General features: G+C 42.4%; 1 protein-coding gene across 2 annotated transcripts in view; it reads right to left on the bottom strand.

The window, feature by feature from the left end:
* Positions 1-447: 447 nt before the first annotated feature.
* Znhit6 (zinc finger HIT-type containing 6) overlaps positions 448-27,607 on the bottom strand; it is a 31,815-nt gene continuing 4,655 nt past the window's right edge. Inside the window, exons 5-10 of one of the 2 annotated variants that reach the window (XM_005357395.3) lie at positions 26,584-26,687; positions 12,608-12,676; positions 11,296-11,376; positions 9,754-9,831; positions 3,557-3,681; positions 448-635 (exon numbers count right to left, since the gene is read on the bottom strand). In XM_005357395.3, coding sequence (XP_005357452.1) covers positions 595-635; positions 3,557-3,681; positions 9,754-9,831; positions 11,296-11,376; positions 12,608-12,676; positions 26,584-26,687 — 498 coding nt within the window. In that variant the 3' untranslated portion in view covers positions 448-594. The remainder of the gene's footprint in view (positions 636-3,556; positions 3,682-9,753; positions 9,832-11,295; positions 11,377-12,607; positions 12,677-26,583; positions 26,688-27,607) is intronic. The other variant, XM_026784006.1, reaches the window with a different exon arrangement.

The raw sequence follows: 27,607 nt of genomic DNA, 5'->3' as shown, positions 1-27,607 counted from the left end.
AACCATTTAGTACACAGATGCAATGTAGATGTAATTCTTTTCTATAGTCAAAGTTTCTGAGATGTGTAAATGCACATGAAACCCATCAAGGTTTAATTTCAGCACGTGAACTGCGTATAAATCAAGCCCCGTGTACACATAACTACACCTCTGTACACTTTGTAACACACTCAAGAGTTCCAAGTGGGTGTTTCTTTTACCAAAATACACCACCAAATGGGTCACCACCATATCGCTGTGCAGCAACCAGCCAACTGGGAGCGGATGAGACACAGACCTGTGTGAAGATGTCACCAATGGTACCTCGATGTGGAGCTGCTGATCTTTCTAACCGAACACAACACAGAGTGATTTGTGTTTAGAGTGTCTCAAGTATGAGCTGTCTTGAGAGGGTTACATGTAAACCAAACACAAGGCTTTGTACTTCAGTCAAAAGGCGACAAAATACACTGTTTTCAAAAGAAAGTTATGCTTTTAATTTCCTTTTAGATAACACATTCCAAGCACCCTTCAGCAGTTCCTCAGTCACCCAACTGTCCATCCACACAGGATCTTCTCGACCATCTGGGAACTTTCACCTTCTTCCACAAGTGCTTAATTTCCTTCGCCAAGCTTCTGGGGAGATTCACTTTTCACTGGAAAAACCAAGTAAACATACAGTCAGATGTTTATACTGCTCAGCCTGTTTGTTTCTCCTCTCTCCTCCCTTCTGATGCATAGCAACAGCACCACTCACAGGGACAGACAAACCATGTCACGTCCCAGGCAGCCGGGATAGGCAATTCTGGACAGAATAAATGAAGTGGCGATTCTATTTTGTGAGGGTACACCCTTCTTGACTGTGGAAGACTTGGGAACGGGCCTCACGGTTCAGTTATGATCCATATTCACGACACCATTATCACACAGCCTACTCACATGCAGCTGGAATTTTTTTTTTTACATATGTGTTTTTTTTAACTTAAAGTTAAGAGTGAGTATGTGTGAATGCATGTGGGCTGACAGAAGACTGAGCAGAATGGAGGCCTCTGAAGCTCCTGCCATCCTGAGGGTGAGAAATACTGAAGTTCTCCATGACCAAGACCCAACGTCTCCTCCCTGGGTTTGTCCTAGAGTGAGTACACTGAACCCCTGGTGACTGCATATCACTCCGTCCTTAAACATGAGACTAAAAGTAAGCAACACAAAGGAAACACTTCAACCTCTGTTAGGGTTCAACTAGGATCAGGGTCTGCAGAGACGGCTGGGGTTGAGGGCCCTTGCTGCTCCTCCAGAGCATGAAAGCTTGGTTCTCAACAACCACTGGAGTGGGATGGAGAAGCTCACACTGCTCTGGCTTCAGCCTAGGGGACCTGACACTCTCTTCTGGCCTTTAGAGCACTGTATAGGAGGTATGCACACACACGCATGTACACACTTAATAAAACTAAGTCGCTAAAAATGATAATTATCTTGTTTAGCGTTTATGCTGCTTGGCTCCATGACGTAGAGAAGGGGTCTGTCGTGGCACGCACTGCACAGAGCTTAGCTGTGCGTTCATGTGGCTGCACCCTGTACTCACATACACAGCAGAAGGGAAGAAAGCAAAGAAGGCTGAGGAAGAAGGGGGAAGAAATAAGTGGAAGGAGTTATTTCCCCCTCCACGCACACAAACCAAAACTCTATTCTCAGGATAAAAATTCAACTTTTCCCCCCACTTTTGGAGAGAGCAAAAATTTCAAGGCTCTCCAAAGACAATGCTCTGTTTTTATAGGAATCCCCCCAACCAGGGCCACCATGCAGAATATCAATACTACAGGACTGCTCAAAGAGACAGGCACCAGCACCTGATGTGCTAAGACAGATCAATGCCTGCAGACCCGCCCTACTAAGTAGTCAAGGGGAGAGCACTTAGGATGTGCTGGCTCCAGCATGTCCTTGATTCTGTCAGGTTCTCTTGCGGCAGCCCTACAGAACCATTTCCAGAGAAGAGTCAACTGTGTGTGCGCCTGTAAATCAGTCCAAAATACAGCAACACATTCTGCTTGAGGTTGCAGTTCAGGCTGAATTAGCCTTTCTTACTGCTTCATCCCAGGAAGCCTTGCTTGAACGTGTCTTTCCTAAACAAGGTGAAAGAGGAGCTGTGTGCTCTGTTTACACAGCTCATGTTTGCCCTGGCTAGTAACTCACCCAACTGCTCTTCCTCAAACCAACATAGAGAAGTCTTAACACTTTGTTAATCATGTTGAAGAAAAAGGAAGGTTTTTACAACATTTAAAAAAATAAAAGTGGTTTCTTAGAACTAATTCCTCATTTGAGAAAATTGGCTATCCTTCAAATTGTGAAAAACAAAGGTAAGAATAAATAAAAAGCTTAGAGACTCATAATTTGTTATTAAAAATCTCTACATTTGCTAATTAAAACCTAATTTCAAGTCATGGCATTGGAAAAAAAATCTTGGAAATTCTATTAATTTTACTCAAGAAAGAAAAAAAATGACACACATACACGTGGGGAAAACACCTCACAAACAGATCTCCACACTCAAAGCACAAATGCCAAAGAGAACGATCCAAACACAGACCCACACACCATTTTCGGGGTCTGCTGCAGCACAGTGTGGCCTGGACCCACCAGTTCTCAGCTGAAATACTATCTCTACTATTTCAGGGTTCCAAGTAGTCACCTTCTAGAATCATTATTGAGCTTAGGTTACCTTGATCAACGGCCGGAAAGCTGGTAAGAGATTTTTAAGACACCAAACCTTCACACACAGCACTTCCAGTTATACCGCGGTTCTAGTACCTTCTCACATGGCAGAGACAGAGTGGCAGGGAATAAAAAGGCGAGCCATAGCATAAGCTCAGCTAAATGCAGCCCGGACTTTAAACACATTCCCTTAGCAGCATTCTTTACTACAAACCCAGCAATTTCTCGTTTCATGAATCTCTAGTTTTCTGTTGTGGAATAATCCTGTTGTTGACTGTAAATATGTATTATTCTCATTGGTTAATAAAGAGCTGACTGGCCAATGGCTAGGCAGGATTTTGGGGACAGAGAACCCTGGGAAGAAGAAGGTAGGAGTCTCAGGAGCTGTGGAGAGAAGCAAGATGAACTTGCCGCTGTTGAAAAAAAGGCACCACCATGTGGCAGAGCGTAGATAAGATACATGGGTTAATTTAAATTGTAAGAGCTAGTTAGTAACAGGTGTAAGCTATCAGCTGAGTATTTATAGTTAATATTAAGTCTCTGTGTGGTTACTTGGGAGCTGGCTGAGGGGACAGAGCTGCCCTGCCATTCCGATGAAAAACTCCACCTACAGTTTTCAGTAGAAACAGTAAATTATATCTGAAAATTCTAATAAAGCAAAATTGAAGACATTTCGATTCATCCATTCCAATCAGGATCATGAGAGTCACATGATCATGAGAGAGACATGGCACCCGCTCGCTTGGTGCTTTTCATCACCAGCTGTGGTGCACAGTACACTCTTTCACATCTGTAACACAAGTATAAAGTGTAGGAGCAGCCATGGAACCGCTTGTCCTCTAAGAGGGGAGGAGACACGCATGCTTACCTTGGTGAAGAAGCTGCACGCCATTAATGGATCCTTTCAACACCACGTGCAAAATCGGATATTCAATGATCACTTTGTTCCTCAGATTGTCCAAGAGACTTTTGTCAGGATCCAGTTCATAATATCTTAAGGAAAAGAAAACACCCTTAACATTTAAATTAATCTTTTATAACATGTACGTAGGCAAAATACTCATTCATATACACAAAATTAAAAATAAATTTAAAAAGCAACAATTAAAAAAATAAACCCTGCCATGTGTGGTGCACGCCTTTAACCCCAGCACCTGGGAGGCAAAAGCAGACAGATGTTGGCGAGTTTGAGGCCAATCTGGTTTACATAGTGAGTTCCAGGACAGTCAGGGCTTCACAGAGAAACCCTGTCTCAAAAAACAAAAACCAGTAGTAGCTAAAGAAAAACATGAATCACACAGACACACACGTATATAAAACAACTGAACATAAAAGTCAGTATATAGTATACAGCAATGCAACTTAGCTTTTCTTAGGAGAAACATTATTATTTTCAGGCAGCCTGGGCACACGGCTGAAATTGCTTATCTTCTGTGATTATTCTAAACCACAAAGCTTCCCCTAAGGGGCTTTGCCAATAAAGAGATGTTTCTATTCATTTCAGTTTTTCTGGCAAATAATTTCCCATATATAGCAAATACTTTCAATATTCTATCTCATTTTTTATTTATTTATTTATTTATTTATTTATTTATTTATTTATTTATTTTTTGGTTTTTTGAGACAGGGTTTCTCTGTGGCTTTGGAGCCTGTCCTGGAACTAGCTCTGTAGACCAGGCTGGTCTCGAACTCACAGAGACGCCTGCCTCTGCCTCCCGAGTGCTGGGATTAAAGCATTTAATCTGCACTTGGTTGTTCCAGATTGCCAAAGACACATGGGACTCAAACCCCAGGGTTATTGCTGATATCGTGTAAAGACAATAAGCTCTCAGCAGAGGAATGTTCTTCTTTTCATGATCTATGGTCACTTTTAATTACCTTCTTACTGTTGAAAACACACAAACTACCTCCTTTATCTTAATCTTTCCATCTAATAAGCCATTAGCAATCACACAGATATGGATGTTCCAGTGTTGTCTGTTTCTGACAGTGTTTAAGGACAATTCTGAATTAGAACTTAGTCCTAAACAATAAAGAATTGAAAAGTTCTAAGTTGATGGCTTCTAAGAGTATTTCAATCTATAGGTCAACTACAAAGAAGCACTAAAAACTGACATTATACACAAACCACAGTAAGTATCTTTCAATGGGAAAAGGCAGCATCCTTTGACATAGGGAATTCTAATTAAAATGACATCATCAAGAACAGACAGTCTCTTTCTGACATTTAACTATTTTCTGGAACAGGTGAGTCTCCTCATTTTGGAGATGGTGACAGAAGAATTCTCCCAGTGTTTAAACATATCCATATGCCCAGCTATATAAATTTAAGTATAAAACCATTCAATAGGTTTGAGGTGACACCACCATCTTTGTGGAAAGTAGAACATTACTAATTAAGTTCTATCTTCTCTGGAGAAAGGGAGAGCAGTGATAGTATTTATGCAACTGGAATTGTTATTTTAAAATAGATTATATCCACTCTACCACAAGTCAGCTTTGTCCCACAGAAACATTGTTACCATTTCTGATCTAAACTTTGGAGTATGCATTAGAGCACAATCCGCATTAAGAGCCACGAGACATTTGTTTTGCAGTGAGTAAGGCAGCGGAAGTACTCAATAGCAGAAGCTACCAGGTCCGCCCTTTCTGCCTTTTGAGTTCCAGCAAAGATCATTTCTGTCCCAGGGATGTTCTTCCCCGAAGTATCCTCTCCCTGGTGACACCACTGCTCTTGTTGGCTTCTGTGTAAGAGAATCCAGCAGCCTGACTTGTCTTTCGCCAGACAGACCTGGAGATTTGGCCCAGTCTCTTGCTTGCTTCTCCTTCCACAGTGTGGCACTGGGTACACTTCTGAACAAAAATCTTGCCTTTCTCAACATCGCCTGGCTGGTCAACACCACAATCGCTACAACCCGAAGACAGACATCTCCCTCTCTAGCAGGAATGTAAAGATACATAAAAACTACATGCATGCAACAAATCACATACCCGAAACTGTTCGGGTTACACTTGTTTACCTCGAGAATCCACTCTTATGTCACAAGCCAAGCAGGCACTATGCAAAAACACTTCAGATACAAAGATTTTAGAGACTTGTCAACTAATAAATTTTTAAGTCTTTTTTACGTCCCCCAAACACAGCGAAACTCAGGTGTGATGAATGGTTTTTATCTATGTATCTGTCTGTCTGAGCGCACAACTCATGGATGTGGATGCCCCTGGAACTGCCAGTCGGCTATGAGCCGCCCATCACAGGTACTGAGGAGCAGCAAGCACCCCTAACTGCTGGGCCACCTCCCTGGCCCTTGTTCCACAGTTTCAGTTAGTACCTGCTGAGGTCACGATCCTCTGCACAGGAACACTGCTGTCAAGGGCAGTAAGCGTCCAGACTTAGGGTCCCACTTGGTGACTGTGTAATTCATAATTCTACTTCAATGTGGACTTTTAACTGAAAATTTGCATTTCTTAGGGTTTTTTTTTTAACTAGTGGTTACTCTGAGTAGGACATTAAATATGTACCAGTGACTAAAAGATGACCATGGACATCGTGCATAAAGAAAGGCTCCTAAGGCAAGTGGATCTCTGTGAGTTAAGAGGCCAGTCTGGTCTACAAGTTCTAGAACAGCCAGGACTGTTACACAGAGAAGCTCTGTCTTGAAATGCCTCCACCCCCACTGGCAGAAAGGCTGCCAAATACAAGTGGAATTAACATTTTATGGACTTGGAATTTAGTTAAGTGAAGCAGTAAGTCTAAAAGGGGTTTGCTGTGGAATAATTCCTCTGTACTGTGAATATGTGTTACTCTCACTGGTTAATAAAAAGCTGACAGGCTGGTAGCCAAACAAAGTATAGGCAGGACAGCCAGACATAGAGGACTCTGGGAGGAGGAAGGGCAGAGTTGAGAGAGACACCAGTCAGCCAGCTACCAAGCAAGCAGAATGTATAGAAAACGAGGTTAACAAGCCATGAGCTATGTGATGATGCATAGGTAAGAAATATGGGCTATTTTAATGTAAGAGTTAGCTAGTAACAAGCCTAAGCTATTGGTCAAGCATTTATAAATAATATTAAGACTCTGTGTGGTAAATGGAGTGGCTCCTGAGACAGGAAAACTTCGTCTACAGATTTTATTAAAGTCCTGCTCTTCCACTCATTGGTCTATGATTTTGGATAAATCACTTTTGATCTTTTAATTATTTTATTTATATTTATCTGGCGTGTGTGTATGATATGGGTGTTGTGCATGTACGTGTGTGCACACAGCCTTGGGAGTCAGTTGTCACCTTCCACCTTGGCTCTCTGCTGTCTGCTGTGGTATATAACATACTGGCTGGCTTTGAAGCATCTAGGGACCCTCCCTCTCTGCTGCCACCTCAGTGATGAGAGCACAGGGATCTCAGACATGAGCTACCACGCAGTTTTCCCAGAGTGCCAGGGATTCACACGCACGTCCTCATGTGTGTGCAGCAAATCCTCTGTCCACCAAGCATCTCCCCAGCCCACATCCCTTCTTTAACCATTTCTTGAAATTCCCTTGAAATAGGAATGACAGCAAGTTATGAGCGTTTAGTGACAAAAGAGACAACTGGCTCAGACACAAGTCGTGCACATAGCCTCTCGCCTGAATACAATACAGGACAAGTCCCTAGACTGCCTTAGTAAGAATGGGCAGCGCTCACGTAAGCACCAGGCACAGCTCTGCCCTGTGTGTGTTTTGTCTAAGGGTAAGGATAGGACTTTTAGCACAACCTCCGAGCCACGGTTGCATTGTCATGTTTATTCTCAAGAATCTAAAAGTACTTAAAAAACAGTTTCCAACATCCTGAGGCAAGTTTTAAAAGTTCAGTTTTGGCTCTCTTAAAACACTCAAGACTCAGCTCCTTTGTAAGTCGTTAGGGTCACCAAAGCCCAAAGGACACCTCTATCTTTCTGAAATTTCTTCAACTCTGTTATTTCCATCAGCAGGCGCTGCTGCCAGAGGATAAACTACTTAGGTTTGGAAGAATCATGATCCCGACATCTGTCTCCCTCTCAGGGACACTGCAGACATTACTTGTTTTACTTGCTCAGCTGCCCCTGAAGCAGCTGACCCTGCTCCCAGCAGCTGCACAGGGGCATCAGCAGGGCAGCAAGGCTCACCTAGTAGGTTCAACAGGTGTCACAGGGGCTGTTGTTAAATAAGGTCCGGATCCTAAAGCGTGACCTTGGCTCTGTTCCCATCTTTCAAAGAAAGCAGCCAATTTCTTCACTTTCTCTACCTGTCCCAGCAAATTAGGGCAGCAGGCATCTGTTCTTCACACTCAGGAGACTTAAAGAGAGGGTCACAGTAATGCTATTCCCATCTAGGCAGTGACTCTAGAGCGCCACCCTTACATTCCCTAAAATACATTAATGACCAAGCTCAACTTTCCCCAGATGGAACAATTTAATAGTTGACTCAAGTCCACAGGATTTTTCCACTACAAAATAAGGTCACTGAATGAGGCGATCACAGCTGTAAAACTCTGGAAGCTTTGATATGTATCTGCCAAAGGTAGGACACAGCCTATGTTCTAGTAGAGCTGTATGTATTTAATCTAGGTTTCTGGGTTAAAAGTACAATCAATTCATTCCAAAAGTACAAAACTGAACCTCTGGCTTTTTGAAAAAAACAAAACCAAAACAAACAAATCTAAGGCTTATTACAGTATAATAAATCTATTCACTGTCATCTGGTGGCATTTTAGAGAATGGCTCATTCTAGAATAATTAATTCCGGAAGATACTGGAATAGATTATTTAGTTTGTGTATTTTTAAAATTTATTGTTTTAAGGTTTACATTTTTTATTAGCTATGTAAGAATTTTATACAATGCATTTGATCATATTCATCCCTCCACACACCTCACCCCAGATCCACCCTCTTCCCCACCCTCCAACTTTGTTTTCTTCTTTTTTAAAAAACCCATTAAGTTCAGTTTGTGCTGCCCATGAAATACACTCTTGGATGTGTGGCTGCTAACTGGAGTGTGCTCAACCCACTAGGGGGTCAGACCCCACAGACTGGCTCTCTCCAAGTAGAGATGGTTTGTCACCGGATCCCCTCCCCCTGCTGGGATCCTGCCTGGCTTGGGCATGCTGTCCCAGCTGCTGTGCATCCATTGGGACAACTGAAAGCTCTAGCTGAGTTGCCTGCTATCGGGAGTGGCAATGCCTCTAACACAGGCTAACGAACGGGAAGCCCAGTGCAGGGACGGGTTACCTCTCTTGGCGTTGTTGGCCAGAATCATCCTACACATCCCAGACATCACAGGCTATCGCCAGTGTTCTTGGCCATCCTCCAGAGCTAGAGGACAAGGCATAGAGAAGAGGGAGACGCTAGTGGCCTCCTACAACAGGTGGATCTTTGCGAGTCTGAAGCCAGCCTAGTCTACATAGAGAGTTCTAGGACAGTCAGGACTATACAGAGAAATTCCACCTAGAAAAAGCAAAAAATAGACAAACAAACAAAAACAAAAACACACACAAAAGGAAACCAAAGAGAACAGGGATTTCGAGAAACAGAGTGGACAACACTTCCCTTGTCTCCCTACTCCTGAAGCCAGGTGGGTATCACCCAGAGCAGCAGCCTAGGACAAGGAGCTGTCGAATGCTCAGTGGTGCAGACTCCCCTTCAGATGTGAGCCCTCAGCTCAGGGTCTGTGAGAACACCCTGTGCCTTCCTGTATGCTGCTCTTTGGGATTTCCAAAGTCACAATTGTAAACACTGGAACTCATGCATATATTCTTGAAATACGTGGGATTTAGAAACTTTTTAGTAGCATCTAAGGATACTTTAAAATATCTATCAGGTGACTGATACCAAATTTTATTGTAAGTGTAGTTATTTTAGTATTTTAACTTGAAAGTAATTTTTTAAGTCTAGGTTTTTGTTGCCAGCCAAACAACTAGTATAGTAGTTAGCTACTTAACCTAATCAACTTACTTAGTTACAGATAAAGAAACAACTAATACAGTAGTTAGCTACTTAACCTACTCAAGTTACTTAGTTACAGATAAGGAAACAGAGGAAAGCAATCTTACCTTATGATATTTTGCTGCATATTTTCAACCCTCATTAAAATTTGGATCCCAGTCTGCGAGTGTACGTAGGCTTTCAATCTGCATCATAGTGGAAGAAGCAAAATTAAATATATTTCAAGATAGTCTTTATAAAGACTAAACATTTATGAATAGCTAATGTTCTTAATTCATCTTTCCAAGAACAGAGAAGAAAAAAAAAACTAAAGATGTTGTCTAAGCAAGATGTGAAAAAAAAAATTACCTTCTCACTCTCTGGTTAATTTAGTGATCTTAAATTAAAAGTCTCGTTTTGTCAGTTTATGTGCTAAAAAATATACTTGTGTCAGCAAATAACTGCTTACTAATTTATTGTCTCCAATTTAGTAATGATGTTTTTTTATATGTTTTTTATTAATGCTAAGTACATGAGCAAATGATTAACAGCCAGATTGTCAATCAATCAAGCTTTAACTGTCAGAGCTGTCCCAAAGACAGGGCTTGGTTCATGCATGGCTTGCATGAGTCTGGCTGGCACTGCCTTCTTCAACAGCGAGAAACAACTAGAGCAGATCAGACACTGAGGATTCACCAGGTGTGGACTTCAAACCCCAGGAACCAAACCAACATGCCCATCCCAGGAGCAGATCACCTGCTGAGAATAAAGCTGTCCCTTCCTGCCCCGGAACACTGGAAACCAACTCACCACCAAGCTTCCTGTCTAAGCACTGCTGTGGCTGCCCCAGTCCCTCTGGACTTCCTGTCTAGTGCTAGTCTCATTCCCCTGATGGAAGAACTGGAGCATGGTAGAGAAGCAGCTTGCTCTCATGTAGTTAATGCGACTTCAATACACACACCCGGGGCAGAACTCGGCACTGAGCTATGCTAGCCACTTTGGACCGTGCTGTATTTCTGGAGGCAAAGTGTTACCTTATTTAGTTTTGGGAGGACTTGGCTGAAATATAATTTCCTGTCTTTAACAGTTACTAGAAAAGTTTCAAGTTGTAGAATTAATGGTTCAACTTGAAAGGCAGTCTAGTCTAAGGGTAAGACTGCAGACTTCAGTCTGATGGTACTGTGAGGGTTTGAATCTCAGCTTCCTTGTTTATTAGTCATAGGAGGTTACTTTACTTATTTAAGGCTCAGTTTCTCCACCTGTACATTGGGCATGAACCCGTGTCTCCTATACAGAGTTGGTGTGAGGGTTAAATGAATAACTAACCTCCATCACTGCCTCCTTGAGGAGCAGTAAATGTGGCTAGCTACGACTGCACTTTACAACACAGTTAAATACAGCCACAGCTCCCCATACTAAATACACACATAAAAATACTTTTAATGTCTGCATCCAGTGACATGGCCCAGCAGGTAAAGATGCTGTGGTCCAGCCCGATGGCCTGAGCTCTATCCTGAGGTCCCCGTGGTGGCGGGAGAGAGCCTATTATTCCCCAAAGCTTCCACCCCACATGTGTTCTGCAGCATGTATATGCTTACACGTGCAAAAACACATTTCTTAAGTTAATACTTTAAATCATGCCAGAAAGCTACACGATTTTTGAAACATACCTTTGACGAATCACAGGATCAGATTTTTCAGGATCAATGTAAGGTTTTAGAATTTCATTAATAGTTTTATTATCTGGTACTCTTTCGAACAGAGAAAGAAAACAGCAAAATTATTATTTATAATTTGCTAAATGTTAACTTAAAAACTGTTAAATTTGGTGGAAAAACTGAACAAGGGCTCTTTATCTTACTCTTGGCAAAATACAGCATATAGCATTCTTTCATGTTAAAATTATGTAGAAGAAAAGCACAGAAAGGCTTTTAAAAAACATTTTATAAAGTAAAAATTTTAAAAAGTTCCTTATCAATCACTCATGAGAATATGAAAGCTCTTTCAACATACACCTATGCGCAAACGTTAGGAAGCTAGAGTAGAGACGTACAGATGCGCATAGGAAAGAACTGAAGAAGCCTCTGGAGGGCTGCAGCCCAGCCAGCGCTCAGGGCACTCTCAGTGCCACAAACCAGGCTGAAATGGAGCATCTGAAGTCGGCAGACTTCCTTGTAAGCACGTGGCGATACACCTCTCTAAAAAGCTGGATAACACAATGAAGACCCTTCTGAAACAGTAACGTCCTAGTGACCCAGCTCACCAACTACTGCTCTCCCATTCCTGACTACGTTGCTAACAAGATTCTTCACCCACAACCCGTGACAATTCCAAAGAACGGCAGTGCCCAGTGGGGACAGATGCTGAGGACACTAGCTGACATCAACTTAGACATCTCCCTAACTCAAGAAACCACACAGCATAAAGCCTGTGATACCTAAAAATATACTCAATCAAAGAACCTTAAAAGTATATATATTAAGTTAGGACATGCATGTGTATTTAGATGTATTATTAGGTGTTACATGTATGCTTCATACATGTACCTACCATATCTTCTGAGGGATCTAACACTACAAGCGGAACTTTTCAATAGTAGAATTCTGGGCTGTCTTCTGTGTCCTATGTAACCGCTCAGTCTTTCAGACTTCCTGATTCAGATCACACTCCTCTGCTTAAACCTGTGCTCTCTGCTCAAATTACTGCCACGGTCTGTGTTAACTCGTAGGGTTCTACCCTGTTTGGAGACATTCCTGAAATGGATACCACTTAGCTCCCTGGGATTTTTCAGACTCTGAGACAGAACCACATTTGACTGTTCTTCCTTGACCTGCTTCCTTACTCAGCACCACAGCTGATTTGATCTGGTGCTTCCAGGCTCAGGGCAGGTCACTGCCGATGAGTACTTCGCAGTGTGACAAGCACTAAGTCCTTACCTGTTTAATCAGAGAGCCCTGGAGTGGAGCATGCAGGATGACATACCTTTTCTCTACATACTCAGCTTGACTCTGCGGAAACTGGAGCTTTACATGCCAACAAAACTGCTGCTTCCTACGAGAGAGCAACCGCGAGCACATGAAGGCAGAGAATCAGTCAGGCCTCAACTGTCACTCAGATGTTCTCTAGTTGGTCCCAGAGTCCTGGGAACTTTCCGGAGTAAAACACTCGTAAGGCTTGGTCATAGGAAGGTTCTGAATCCCAGGGACATCAGTCTGCACAAATAGAAGGTGATTTCTCGAAGCTGGGGCTTGAGAATGGTGAGCTGAAACTTGCAGTTTACAAATGCATCTCCTCATGACTAAACAGAGAGGGCGTCCTCGCCTGATGAGTCTAGAGAGCAGGTGAATCAAGTACTGTCCGGCTGAGTCCAGCTGCACACACACCTGTGAGGCATGACTGCTGCATTCAGTAGCAAACAGAACACAACAAGCTGGTTGCTAAGCAAAACGGACTGAGTGTCTTCGCTTCCCACCTAAACTCTGGTCTGGCACAGGACCTGAATTAGTAACTCACTAAATGCTTGCTTTTAGAAAAAGGACCACACACCCTATTTACCATACCTAAAATCAGAAAACAAAATTAAATAAATTAAAACAAAAAGCCAACTACTGTTCAAAGTGTCCATTATGGAAATTTAAACCTTTTCACTGCAGTGATGGCTTTGCATGTTTTTCCTTTTATTTTGGAAACAGGATCTCAGGATCTCACTATGCAGCCCTGGCTAGCCTAGTGCACTTACTATGTAGGACAGTTTGTTCTTGAACTCAGAGGTCAGTCTGCCTACTAGGTGACACCTGGCCTACATGTATTTTCTTGTCTTAGAGAAAATGCTTACCATCCAGTTGTTACATTTCTTCTAGGCAATGATCAGCATCTTTTTGAAATTTACGCTGTAGGAGGACCCCAAATTCTTTTGTTTGTTTTTTTCCAAACAGGTTTCTCTGTGTAACAGCTCTGGCTGTCCCGAAACTCTCGTTGTAGACCTGCCTGACTCTGCCTTCCTTACTGTTAGGATTAAAGCCGTGAGCTACCACCAGCTGGATATATATACACATTACTAATGCAGGTTTTGGAGAAACTAGAGGAAAAATGTGCAGATTATGACTGCGTTTACGGCGCCATTACTATACAAGAAAAACATCGGGTTAAGCTCAGTTTGGTTTGTTCTTGGCTAGAACATCAAAGAACACAGGTTACTAAAGTTGAAGCCTGCCGTTTAGTGTCTGAGAAACAGAGCTTTACAGAGACCAGTGCAGATGCAGCAGCCACCGATTTAAGTGAACAGTTACAGGAACAGCACGTTCCTCTACCTGCAGAGCCACCTCATGGGCTCCTTCTCTGAAGGCTTTTAGTGGGATTGAAATTCATGTAGGCATAACTGGTAAGTCATAGTGCACATGGCAAACCCCTTCTGGAGATTCATAATTATACTTATGGACACATACTAAAACCAGAATGCTACATGGTATCTTCTAAAGGCAGACTTTAAGAAGTGTTCATACACTAGGCTAGTTGATGGCTTCTCAATTGTGGCAGTGCCAACATGTTTGACCAGCTTCTTCTCTGCCCCATAAACCACTGCAGGATTTTAACAGAGTGCCAGCCTGACTGACCCACCAGATGTTACAAGGATTCAGGTTTCCAATTCTGGCACCCAGAACTGAAAATGTTCCCCAGCACCCCCAGGGTCTGCAGGAGACAGAGCCACTGTGAGAGAATGTTGGGCAGGGGTTAGCATTGACTACCAGGCACTTCTAACTCACTAGGAACACTGCCGAGATATAACCAGACACCTTCAACAACAACAGGAATGCTGCACACCTGGCACATCCACCTAGAACATTCTACAGAACTTAAATAATCCAAGGCACTTGTTTACAGTTGAACAGATTATGAAATGGTGGACATAATTACTACCAGTACTACTGACTCTTTTCTGGACAACTGACAAAGCCTGAGTCCCATGAAACCAAATGTACCAAAGGTTCAGCAAGGGTGTGGCTAAGGTTTTCTGAGCTTATCCTAAATATTTATGTAAGTGCACACACAACCACAAACAGCTACCATAAATTCTCAATTAATGCAGTATTGCCCCAATGTCTTTTAGATGGCCAATAAAATTTTAATGCATGAATTAACAGGCAGTATGTAAACAGATATACAATGTATCAAGACATCACAGTATGCAGTTAGGAGGAAATGTCTGAAAGGGTGTGTGTCGGGGGGGGGGGTTAAGATTGAGAAATAGAAGGCACATGTTATACATGTTTATCAACTTTCGTTTACCTGGAACTCTGAAGAACCAACCTTTCATAGTTTCAATAAAATAATATGTACACAGAAGACACTGGCAGGGGGTACTATGTTCACGTACTCAGTTATTCTTGACTTTATTAGTAAAACCCGCCCCTTTGATATCTGAAGCTCCATTAGAATCCTACAGAATATGCAAATCCTAAATAATCAGCTCCTGTTAAACGGTACATTACTGTGGCTACAGGGCTTGTTCACACTCAGTAAAGAAGTGCACATAAAAGAAAAGTGCTGCCCATCCGATCTCAGACACACGGAAGATTAGGACACTAGGGGAGGGAAAAACTAGACACTGCCATTGCTGACCAGAACATAAAGCCTCTGCAGTGCAAGTTATCACTCAGGACAGTACACACTGCTTCCCGTCAGCTCCATTCCTAGGAATTTATACTGAAGAAACAATTGGGCCATTAATAAGTTATGCATAACTGTCCACTGTCCCTCATGTTATAGCGGGGTCTTCAGAAACAACCTCTATCCTAAGAAGCAGATTTACACAATGACTGTTAACCAGCCCTAAGGACAGGCAGCACTATGCCATGAGGAGGAGTCACATGCTGAATGATGTACTTCCAAGTCTGAGAGTTATGACATAGAATGCTTTATATTTATATTCTTATATAAGAATAGCCTGCATCAAATAAATCGTCCACATGATGTTATTTCCTACTACCAATAAAACTAAAGACAATTTTTATGAGAAGTACCACATAATAGTGAGACAAACATGAGGAGTAACTCTCAATCTTTTCTAAACTAAAATACTTCCTTATTAGAAAAATATTCACTCCAACACGCAACATGTTGTCTCAAAACTATTACTCTAGGGATGGAAAAGATGGCCCCGTTGGTAAATGGCTTGCAGGCCAGATCCCTGGGGCTCAAATATCGAGTGAGAGATCCTGCCTCAAAAAACAAGGTGGAGCGTGAGAACACTGACCTGCGGCCTTTACACTCATAACGCACGGGCCCTCATGAGGACTGGATTATCTATATAATTCCTCCGGTAGCGCCTCAGAGTAATTTTGCTGAGAAGTATGTCACAAATACCCAGGAATGATGGTACATGCTTATAATCCCTGAATTTGGAGGCAAAAGCAGGATGAGGTCAGCCCCAACTCCCACTAAGTCTGAGGCTAGTCTCGGTTACACGCTGAAGACCCAGACTCCGACTCCAGGATAACACAACAGAGAGTCAGAGATGGAGGTTTTCCATAGGAAACTTAAGCAGTTTGAGCTGGCTGCAAATGTCTGCCATCCCAGCTACTAGGGAAGTGTGGGCAGGAGGATTCGAAGTTCAGAGATGGCAGGGTCTACATATGCTCAAAGTCCACTTGGCCAACTTACCAAGACCCTGTCTCAAAACCAAACAGAGGGCTGAGTTGCAGCACGGTGAGAGTGCTCACCAGCACCCGAGAAATCCTGTGTTAATCCCCAGTACCCATAAGAGAGCAAACAAACAAAACCACTGTTCCTAAGAACATTTCTGAGGGCTTGGAAGGCCTCAAGGCTACAGACCCTGAGAAGGGGACGAGCCTACACAGACTTGCTATGTGAGCAGCGAGTGATTAAAGCCACTAGCTGAGGGTTCTGCATCTTTCCTTCCATCCATAATTTTCTTATGGAAACATTCTATTCTTTATTCACATTCTACACAGCAAGAATATGGAATAAACATATGTGCACACACACTCATAATGCTCATTCATAATAAAGGATAGTGGAGAAGTTAAATGGACCTTCTGCCTGAATTCTACTCTTAACATTTTATACCTAATGTATCTTGAGCAGGACACTACATGCTTCTAATCTCGGATTTCTCACAGTAAACAGGAGATGATGACATTTTTAATACAATATTATTATTAATTTATTATTATTACTTTGGTTTTTCGAGACAGGGTTTCTCTGTAGCTTTGGAGCCTGTCCTGGCACTCGTTCTGCAGACTAGGGCTGGCCTCGAACTCACAGAGATCCGCCTGCCTCTGCCTCCCAAGTGTTGGGATTAAAGGCGTGCGCCACCACCGCCTAGCTTTACTACAATGTCATTAAAAGGACAAGCAATATGTTGAGAACTTAAACACACCATAATCTTTATAATTATATATTCAATTCAATGATCTTAACTACGAAGCTTAGCACAGACATGCTGACAATGTATTTAACTGAAACCATCCCATGAGTCCCATAAGCGAACACACTCTGGATGCAGAGTACAGTGCCCAGTGATGAGACTGTACATCTCCTGACCGCTCTCTGATGTTCTCTTCACAAGGCTTTTAGAGAGAGAGGACTGAGAGGAAGCTTCATCAACTGAGACTTAACTATTTCTCCTTTCCTTTGATTAATTTATTCATCTATCTCGTGAGTATGGCAGTACTGGCATGGCGTGCAAGTGGAAGTCGGAGGACAACAGGAGCCAGCGGATTCCCTCCTTCCACCATGGGGGCCCTGGGTACTAAACTTAGGGCTGAAGGCTTGGCAGCAAGCACCTTTCCTACTGAGCCCTTCTCTGGCCCCTTTTATATGCTTTTTTTTTTTTTTTTGACTTTGAGATAGGGTCTCACTGTGTAGCCCTGGATGTCCTGGAACTCAATTTGTAGACCAGGATGGCCTTGAATTTGCAGATATCTGCCTGCTTCAGCCTCCAGAGTGCTGGGATTAAAGGCTGAACACAATTTAAGGGAGAAGAGCCTATATCTGTCTTACAGGTCACAGTCTGTCGTGGTGGAAGAAGTCAGTCAGTGCAGGAACTCAAGGCCAGAGCCTGACGGGCAGGCGGGAGCGAGGCACAGACCGTGGAGAACACTGCTAACTGGCTTGCTGGCTACCCTTCTCACATGGCCTATACCAACATAAGCAGGGATGATACATCCCCAAGTGGGCTGAGCCCTCTTACATCAATTAATAATTAAGAAAATATCCCAAACATGCCCACTAATCTGATGGAGGCAATTCCTCAACTGAGGCTTCTGTTTCCAGGTACACCTAGGCTTGCATCAGATTAAAAACAAACAAACAAACAAATAAATAAAAAAAACCCAAACCGAAGACAGCACATTTATAAACAACAGAGAGAGCAAAATTGTCAACTATTAGGACATTTAGAGCCATCAAGTAATACCTGATGGAATTTTAGGAATAAAAGCATTTTGTTCCACTGTCAGCAATAAACCTTATTTTAATTGAAAACTTAAAAAAAAAATCTACCACATTTGGGAGCCCTTGAGGCTAATGCACGAAATAGCCACACAACCCTTCACGCACAACTGCCTGACCTTTAAAGTAGTTTTCATGATGAAAACTTAAAGTCTCTCAAAAATAAATGCAACTCTTCCTCATAAAAATCATTTATTTTACTAGGATTAGTACCATGATTAAGTATTTCTGGAAGCAGAAATACAAAGGGCCTGCTCAGTCACTTAGTCTGGATTAAAATAACTAGAATCTGAGTGAAAACCAGTTTCATGTCTCACATCATTATGAAAACATTTTCAAAGGGAGCAGTTCTATATTTTGCCCAAGAAGTGCTCTACTGCATGACAAGAGGAAGCAGGGCAGCTAGGGGCTGTGGGAGCCGGGAGAGGGGATGTTAAGAAAACGCACGTGGCTCGTGAAGGCTGAAAAGAAAAAGATCATTTTTAACCACTTACGGCAGGTCTTAACTGGCTGTGGTAAGAGCAAGAGTGGCATTTGGGAATGGCTGCCCGGTTCAGAGCCACTAAGGTTCAGGAATGCAAGTTTTTCTAGAAAATATCAAAGGGCTCTACACACACGAAATATACCTTTCAAAATAACCAGGGAGCCCCTCATAAAAACACTGTAATGGAAGAAGAACAGATACAAGCATACCAAAAAAGTGATCACCAGTATTAAATGCTGGCATCTGCTTCATAGTAAACGTGGAAACTATGTCCTAGAGGAGCTCAGGCAGAAGAGACACGCTGCACTGAAGACGAGTGCACCCCACAGCTGGGGAGCCAGCAGGGTGAGCGCCTGGATTACAGAGGTCATACTCTGCACGGGCAAGCCTGACGCTATGTGAAGGGAGTTTCGCTGTGCCTGTTGCCTTGGTAAAGAGGATCTGTAGCACGGAGGGGTGTGTGTAGTGTTTCTGAGTGGTTCACTTCAGAGTGCCTTTCAGAGGCTCAGACACTTGGGCTTGATGAACAGGACAAAGGCAGCTCACATTATCTTGCTTCATGGGAAGTACCTGAAATGATCTTTCTTCTGCTTAAAAGATAGCAATTCAGGTTGCAGAGTGATTGAGAAGCAGCTGTTAACTCTAGTAATGGAAAGGGCAAAACAATTCAGAGCTAAAAATATGCTTAAGCTATTGGTCAAACAGTATTACAAGTAATATAGTTTCTAATGATTTTCCCATGGTCTAGGCATCTGGGAAAGAACAAGCAGCCTCCCCCAACAGATTGGCGCTGCGGCCTCCTACTAGAGACGTCCCCTAAGTAAGACAGGAACACACATGGATATATGACTTCTAAATGCTGTAGTCAAGGCTCTGGGAAGGGACACATTCTAGTGGCAAACCATGAAGGCCTAGTGGCTGGAAACACTTCCCTAACTGGAGAAGCTGGTCAAACTGCTAGGCTTCCCATTTCCAGACACTGGAAGACACCATAGGAAGGCACACTCAGTGAAGCAGGGTCACAGAGCTGCTTGCTGTTGTTGGCACGGCCACGGTCCGGAAGGCAGGAATGGGGAACAATGAGGCTCCTATTTTTTACAGTGCTTATGGAAGACTGCAGTTACTCTGAAACTCCTCCATCAACATCTAAAAGCTACATGGAAAAAAATGGCAGAGTTCAACATTTTAGCCTAGCTACAAGTTTACACCAAGTACCTATTACATAACTCTCCAAATCTCAAAATCTACTTGTTTGCCATGACAACTGTTAGACTCTTCATTTTATTTTTCCTTGGTCCTTTCTAAAGCCCTGCTGCAGAAAAGTAAAAATCTCTACAGACACCATGTTTTAAAAAACAAAAACACTAAAAACAACTCCTGTGTTTAAAGAAATACATTGCTACATTGTTTAAAGAAACAAGTGCTATTATATTAACAACAAGTAGATGAGCATGTTACATGATATAATTAGAAAGCTATAAATGTATCTAAAGAATACTTTCAAATTTATAAAATATTTGTTATGTCTTTACAAGAGGGACACCTAGTGGCTAGCTTCTAAAATAGGACAGGAGCTCTTAAATACTAATTCACATTTTTAACAATGGTCATGTCTCTGTGATCTTAATTCTGTAAAGATGACAGATACTTTTGTAGAAAGCAAACAAAACAAAACTCCTAATCAAACAAAAGACACAAAATCCCCAGTCCTAAGTCCAAAGGCTGGCTTGAGAAGTCTAAACCTCAGTTCTTAGCAGGAAGTAGGAGAAAAATAAGCAGGTCTTTGGGTTGCCTAGAACTGGGGCAGGGGTAATAAAGCCACAGGAAGATGGACTTCGGGCAGAAGAAGATGAAGTGTGGGCCCTTCTGGAGAACAGGCGGTCAGTCCACACAATGATACAGGTTGAGTTGAGAGTAGAGTGAAACCCACAGGCTGAGTACTCCAAACGCGTGACTGCTGCCTGTTCAGACATCAGCAGAGAGGCTTCCTCCTGCAGCAGGCGGAACAAATACAGAGACCCACAGCCTGCATGCATGCCTGGCACCTGGGGAGCCCAGAAGAGGGTGTTGGTTCTCTTAAAGCTGGAGTTACAGATGGTTCTGAGCTGCCATATGGGTGCTGGGAATTAAGCCTGGGTCTTCTAGAAGAGCTGACAGTGCTCTTAACTGCTGAACCACCTCTCTAGTCCACAAGACGTATTTTTAATTATGTGCACGTGTTCATGTCTATGTTAGAGTGTGTGCATGTACATGAAAATGCTCACAGAAGCCAAGAGAGAGAATCCGACCTCCTGCAGTTGGAGGCACAGAAGGCTGTGAGTCACTTGACCTGGATGCTGATAATCAAACTTGAGTCTTCTGCAAGATCAATTAATTTTTAACTGCTGAGTCATCTTTCCAGCCCATAGTACAACTTTTTAAGGCAATTTCCTAAGGTGTACATAGTATAGAATGCTTTATTAGCTAGTATTATTCAACACAGAAATTCCCTTGTTGATAAGTATAACAAAATGAAGACAAATTATTAAACTGCATTAAAATAACTGCCCTTGGATATTCTGCCATTGACTATTCTGGCCTGTTTGCCTTTACATTAAATGGCTCCTAGACTGCTGTAATGTTGGCTTGTATGGTACTTAGGAAACTTTTCATTGCTCTTGACATGCTTACTTTGAGCAGTATTCTTTGCCCAATTTTCTATTGGCCACCAAAATTCAATACTAGAAAGCTTATCTGAACCATCTGATAACCAGGTACTAAATTTATACACAAGTAAATTCTGGGTGGGATAAATTGTTTCCATGAACCCTTATGACAGTCTTAGCTATTTCTCTCATAGTGGCCACTCTGGCTTGAGGCTGCCCCTAGGTGAAATCATTCAAAGACTTGCTCACAAGTAAAATGATAAGATATGTTTAAAAATAAAATGTTCTAAACTCAAAACATTCTGAGCTATTTGATGCATTTCAGATTTTGAATTTTCAGATTAGGGGTGCTCTACTGGTAAAGTTTATGCAAATACTATAAAACCTAAACAATTCCTAAATCTGAAACATTTCAGTTTCAAGTTTCAATTGGAGCCACTCAGCCCGTGACGGGGAAGGCACTGCAGTTTCAGGCATCTGTCCAGTGAGAATCACACCTCAAAGTCGTTCCTCAGTTGACAAGTACCTTCTCCCTGCACTTCCAACAATTCCCGCTTAACCAAAACAGACCTGCACCTACTCACCTACGTTCTTCAAGCAACCAACAAGAAGATACACAGTTTCCACAAGCAAAGTCCAAAAGACAGTGCAAGGTTGGAGTGGGGATAAAAGCACACATTTTCACATGATGGTGTCAGGATACTTTTCAAATATTAAACTTCCAGCCAAAATCATAAAAAACCTGTACATACCTATCAACATAATCCTTAAAATCACAAACACATATGGCTTAAATTTCAGAAAGGAACAAAATGGTACACACTTCCTACCCACACGTGCGAGAGTCCGCCAGAGTCCTGTGCTGGGAAACTTTACATCACACGCATACGTACGCTCCTATTTCTGGGTAGAGAATGAGCCCCACAACAGCAATGCTGTTTCATAAGGAAGGGAAAGAAAGCAAGGCCAGCATGCATCCACTCTGTGTTGTCTCCTGCCATGCTGTAGAGGTAAGAAGGCCCTTACCAGACACGAAGCACACCCTGGTACCATGATCTTACACTTTTAAGTCCCTAAAAGAACAATCCAAAACTTCTTTTAAAAATTACCCAGCCAGTGATTATTCTGTTACAGTACAAACAGAGACTAAGACACCTTCTCCAAAGTCGCTGCCCTTATAAAATACAGTAGTCCTTTCTTACCAGCGGCTTCACTTCTTTGGTTTCATATCCACAGTTAGCTGTGAGCTGAACAGTCAAGTGGAAAATTCCCCAAATAAACAATTCCTAAGTTTCAAACTGCACAGCTCTGAGAGGTGAGATGAAATCTGCTCTGTCCCATGAAACAAGACTTACACAATCCCTTGTCTGCCACATCTACACTGTGCATGTGTGCTACCTGCCTGAGCACCAGGAGCTGCTGTCTTAGTCACTAGACCGTTGCAGTGAGGCTGTTGACCTAATGCTTCTTTTATTTAACAATGTCTCCAAAGTGTAAGAGTAGTGATGCTAGCAATGTGAATATACCAAAAAAAAAAAAAAAAAAAAAGAAAGGTAAAATGCTGTCTTTAAGTAAAACATTGGAAGCCCTCATTTTAACGGGAGGAGGGGAGCAAAGTAAAAAGTCATATGCTGAGATTCCTGAGGTCCAGGATAAGAGCAAACTGTGCTGACTTTGCTAGTATGCCTCAAACCGCAGTGATGACTGCGGTATCCAACTCTGTAGTTAGCTTCTGCGAAGAGCGTCATGTGCTCTGACTGGTGATGGAGAACACTAGGAAGCTACTGAGTCTCAATGCTGAGCACCACTCCATCGTCTCATGCCACCACTACAATGAGAACAGAACAGGAAGATGCTGAGACCACATTCATACAGCTTTCACTCGTGTAGACTGCCGTACTTGTTCTATTTATTATAACTGTTGCTAATCTCTTAATGTACCTAATTTATAAACTGAATGACAGCACAAGTATGTATGTATAGAACAAACTATACACATACAAGATCTGGGATCACAATATAAGGAATCTCTGGAAGGCTTGGAATGCAAATCCTATAGATGGAAAAAAGGAGGAGGGAGAGTGGACAGCCACTGTATGGTATATATGTATATACATTTTATATTTTACACAGTAAGTCTGCAATAAGCATTTACATATATCTTTAGTCACTTGATACTTTTGGCAATCATTCTAAATGAGTATATTTCATTTGGGAGGCTGATGACTACCTTTTCCTAGCTATTAAGTCCACTGATAAATTCCTAGAAGAACTGCTTGGTTAGTAAGTGCTTACATGCCTCCCCATCACCCTTTTCCCACCACTTGCCCTTACCTTTCTATTGTTTACATTAAATATTTAGGGCAGTAAGGCAGACGAGACAATCTGAAAAGTCTTCCAGGAAAACCTGGTAATAAGTCAGGATAACCAAGAAGCCCTCTGGTGACATCAGGCAAAGTTGGCCCAATAAGCTGAACACCTCTAAGTAAGATCACAAGATCAGTGGACAAATAACTAGAAAACTCTACTCTCCAGCAAAAGGGGAGAACGAGGAAAATTTATCCCAGTTTGGGGGGTGGGGAGAAAGAGAGAGGCATGTAGAAAGAAATCTGTGCTGTGACAATGTTTCATGCAGTCACAGGGATTAGGTTCTGGTGCTGAGAATGCAGCTCAGAGGCACAGCACCTGCACGGTATGAGTGAGGCCATGGACTGGTCCTCCTGCACCATCTTTACTACACATGTCATTAAGATCTATGCATTTCACAGTATGCAAACTACTGCATCAAAGGAAGAATGCAAGCAGCTACTGAGCTCTGGCTAATAATGCTGAAACACAGAGGCCAGTACAATGATGCCTGCAATAACTTTGAAATGCCCAAAGATGGTGGACTGAAAGATGGGTAGATGTGATTGTGCTGGCTGGTTTTGTCAACTTGCCATAAACCTAGTCACATCTGGGAAGACTGGCCTGTAGGCATGTCTCTGAAGTTCTTGATGAATGACTGATGTGGGAGCATCCAGCCCTCTGTGGGTGGTATCATCTTTGGGCAGGCGGTCCTGGGGGTCATAAGTAAACAGGCTACACAAGTGCTGTGGAGCAAGTCAGAAAGTGGAGTTCCTCCAGGGTCTCTGCTTCAGCTCCTGCCTCCAGTTCTTACCCCGACTTCCTTTGATGATGGACTGTTATGTTGAAATGTAAGCAAAATAACCCCTTTTTGCTCCAGGTTGTTTTCGGTCATGGTGTTTAACAAAGAAATGGAAACCCAACTAAGACAGTGACTGAACAATTAAATTATACTGGGGAAAATTCAATGGGCAAAACTAATATATAAACATAATAGTTGAGATGGTTAACTTGACAGAAGGCAGCAGCTGTGCCCAAGGGAGGTGAAAAAACTTGGGTGACAGTGGTACCCTCCTCCTAGACAGTGGTGCACTAGCACACACATCTGCATCCCAGTCTCCAGAGGAAGAAGCACGAGATCACAAGTGAACAACAGTGAGTCTGGGACAGCCTGGGCTGGACAAGACCCTGCCTCAAAGGAAAAATAAACAAATACATAAAAGGAAAAGAAACTAAACTATTAACAGACAAACCTGGAAAGTATACCATAAAATTTAAAAGGTTTCTTTTCTCAGGCAGGGTCTCACTACACTCTCTGTGTGGCCTGGGACTTGTGGTCACCATATTTCAGTCTCCTGAGTGCTGAGGTAATGATGTACCACCATGCCTGGCTCACATTCTTTACAGGCCTCCACTAAGGAAATTTAAAAGGGAAAAAAGGACCCTAAAAGGACATAAACATTAGTCATGTAGGCACAATAAAACTATTCCCCTTGCCAGGCAGTGGTATTACACACCTTTAATCCTAGCACTCGGGAGGCAGAGGCAGGGGGATCTCTGAGTTTGAGGCCAGCCTGGTCTATAAGAGCTAGTTCCAGGACAGGCTCTAAAGCTACAGAGAAACCCTGTCTCCAAAAACCAGAAACCAAAAAAAACCAAAACAACAAAATACAAACCAAACAAACAAAAAACCCTACTCCCCTTTCACTCCTGAGGAAAATGCTGCACAGGCGGTGTACAGACAAAAAGACGTGGGTTGCAGAGCTAGTTGTAAATGAGATCTGAAGCCAGAGTATTTAAAACAGAAATCAGGAAAGTATTTCCCCCATGGTTATAGACACAAACTACAAGGTGTAACGTAATACAGAATGTCTGTAATGCAAACAACATATTTAAATGTCCTCAGTACAGGTCAATAGCTTCAACCAAAGGGTATTTAATTAATTACTGGAGACAAAACACTACAAATACAAGACCAGCCTCACATCTCTGTAATTTCACAAGGAAAACACTAGGGCACAAGTGTTCGGTTTGCTATCTTGGAATGGCCCACAATTAAAATGAAGCCACTAAACCCAGTGACTGATGGAACAATCTTCCCCACATCCCTTATCCGGAGACACAGCGCTACACTTGGAGCCCCAAGAATTAAGCTGGGATGACAGTCACAAGTGCCCCTTCCCAACACAGCACACATCTATGGACAAGGCACAAACTGGTTACTCTGAAGTTAACCAAAGTATGTCAAATTCTGTGTGGTGGTTTCAAAGTACACAATCCCACATTCGATACAAGTAGGTAATTACTTTACTTTGGAAACCAACCATGAACAAGGAGAATCAATCTCACTAATATTATGCCTTAAATCACAAATTAAATGAATAATGCCATTTTCTAATTACATAACATCGTTTGGAATGGTAGAAGTTCTATTAAATAAAATTGATCATGATTCTGATCATAAACAAGAGGCCAAGGTACACATGGTTGCAAGCCTACAGTCCCAACTACTTGGGAGGCTGAAATGGGAAATCACCTGAGTCAGAACTGACAGTTCTGGCTGAATTTAGGCAATAAGCCCCCATATATTCTCCTGATGCTCTAGGTCTCAGAGAAAACTCCACAACACTACTACTAAGCAGGTTCTTAGCTGGGTGCCTTGGTGGTCGCCATTAGAAATGCATGCTTTCAAACTCCAAACCAGTCACAAGCATTACTGAGGCACTATCAGAAATATGTCACCAAATTCCAAATTACTGAGATTAAACTACAAGTACAGTTACTGATCTGTTATGCACACTAACATTCCAGAAGCTTCTCAAAGGACATGAAGATAACAAACACATCCCCAAATCTTGACTAGTCAGAGGACAGCAAATATCACTCTCTCTTGTCATCTAGTAACAGTTTACAGATCATATTTTTGTTAGCAATGTTCTAAAGCAAACCAAATCCTAGAGGTTGTTCCCCATCAAATCAGAACAGCTATATAGTAAAAGCAAGAGACCTACCTATGGTCAAAAACTGTTGAGTTCTCTTTCCTCTTGCTGAATCCGTTGGGTAGAAGCCTCAAGAAAATACCTTGCTTTCGGGCACGATTTTTCATAAAGAATAGCTAGCAACAAAGCCAAACATAAGTTAATTTCAGAATACCTTACAATTTATAATCGAATAAAGCTATACAAGGAGGGGACAAAATAAGATATAAAAACACATGCCTCTAACATATGTTACTCCACCCTGAGTTGGTTATTAAGTTCAAGAAGGTAACTCCACCAGATTCTCAATGTTAAAATTATCAACTGAGCCGACTATTGAGCTAAGGAAGAAAATAAAAATCACTCAAAGGAAGGGCAGTACTGTAGCTGAGCAGCACTGCAGCTGCGCACACACAGGACAGCAGGCCACATGAGCAGCACTGCAGCAGTGTATGCACGGGGCATCAGGCCACCTGAGCAGCACTGCAGCTGAGCACACACAGGAAAGGGCTTCCTGACAAACACAGAATACTACCTGTAAAGGAAATGAGCAAAAGATAACACTTAGACTGAAATGAAGGCATGCTCACCAATAGTGAAAGATAAACCATACAAAAGTTTATAACATCCCATCAAGTATCGACCAGTATCTAAACCCCACAAAGACAGCTCAGCAGGCTAACGACGCCTCAGTGGGTAGTTTACTGCACAAGCATGGAGAACTGAGTGTGAAATCACAGGACCTGCACAAAGCTTGGTGTGAGAGCCAAGTCTGCTATCCCAGTCTCCTATGGATTGACGGGAGCCGGAGAAGAGGTAAGAAAGCCGCACCAGAGGCTGTCCTCCGACCTCCACACATGTGCCACGGCAAGTGTCTGCACACACTGACTCTCAGACAAAGGGAACCAGAAGCTGAACAAGATGATGAACCAATGGCTTAAGCACACACAAGTGGAAATCCAAATGCTCAATAAAATGCTTTCCTTCTCAAAAGGAGAAAGTGAATGGTAAAACTAAAATCCAACACAATTTTATTAAAAGCTGAAGGAAATTTAGA

Source organism: Microtus ochrogaster, chromosome 21, assembly GCF_000317375.1.
Source record: "Microtus ochrogaster isolate Prairie Vole_2 chromosome 21, MicOch1.0, whole genome shotgun sequence".
NCBI lineage: Eukaryota > Metazoa > Chordata > Mammalia > Rodentia > Cricetidae > Microtus > Microtus ochrogaster.
This window is presented reverse-complemented; position numbering and strand designations above follow the sequence as displayed.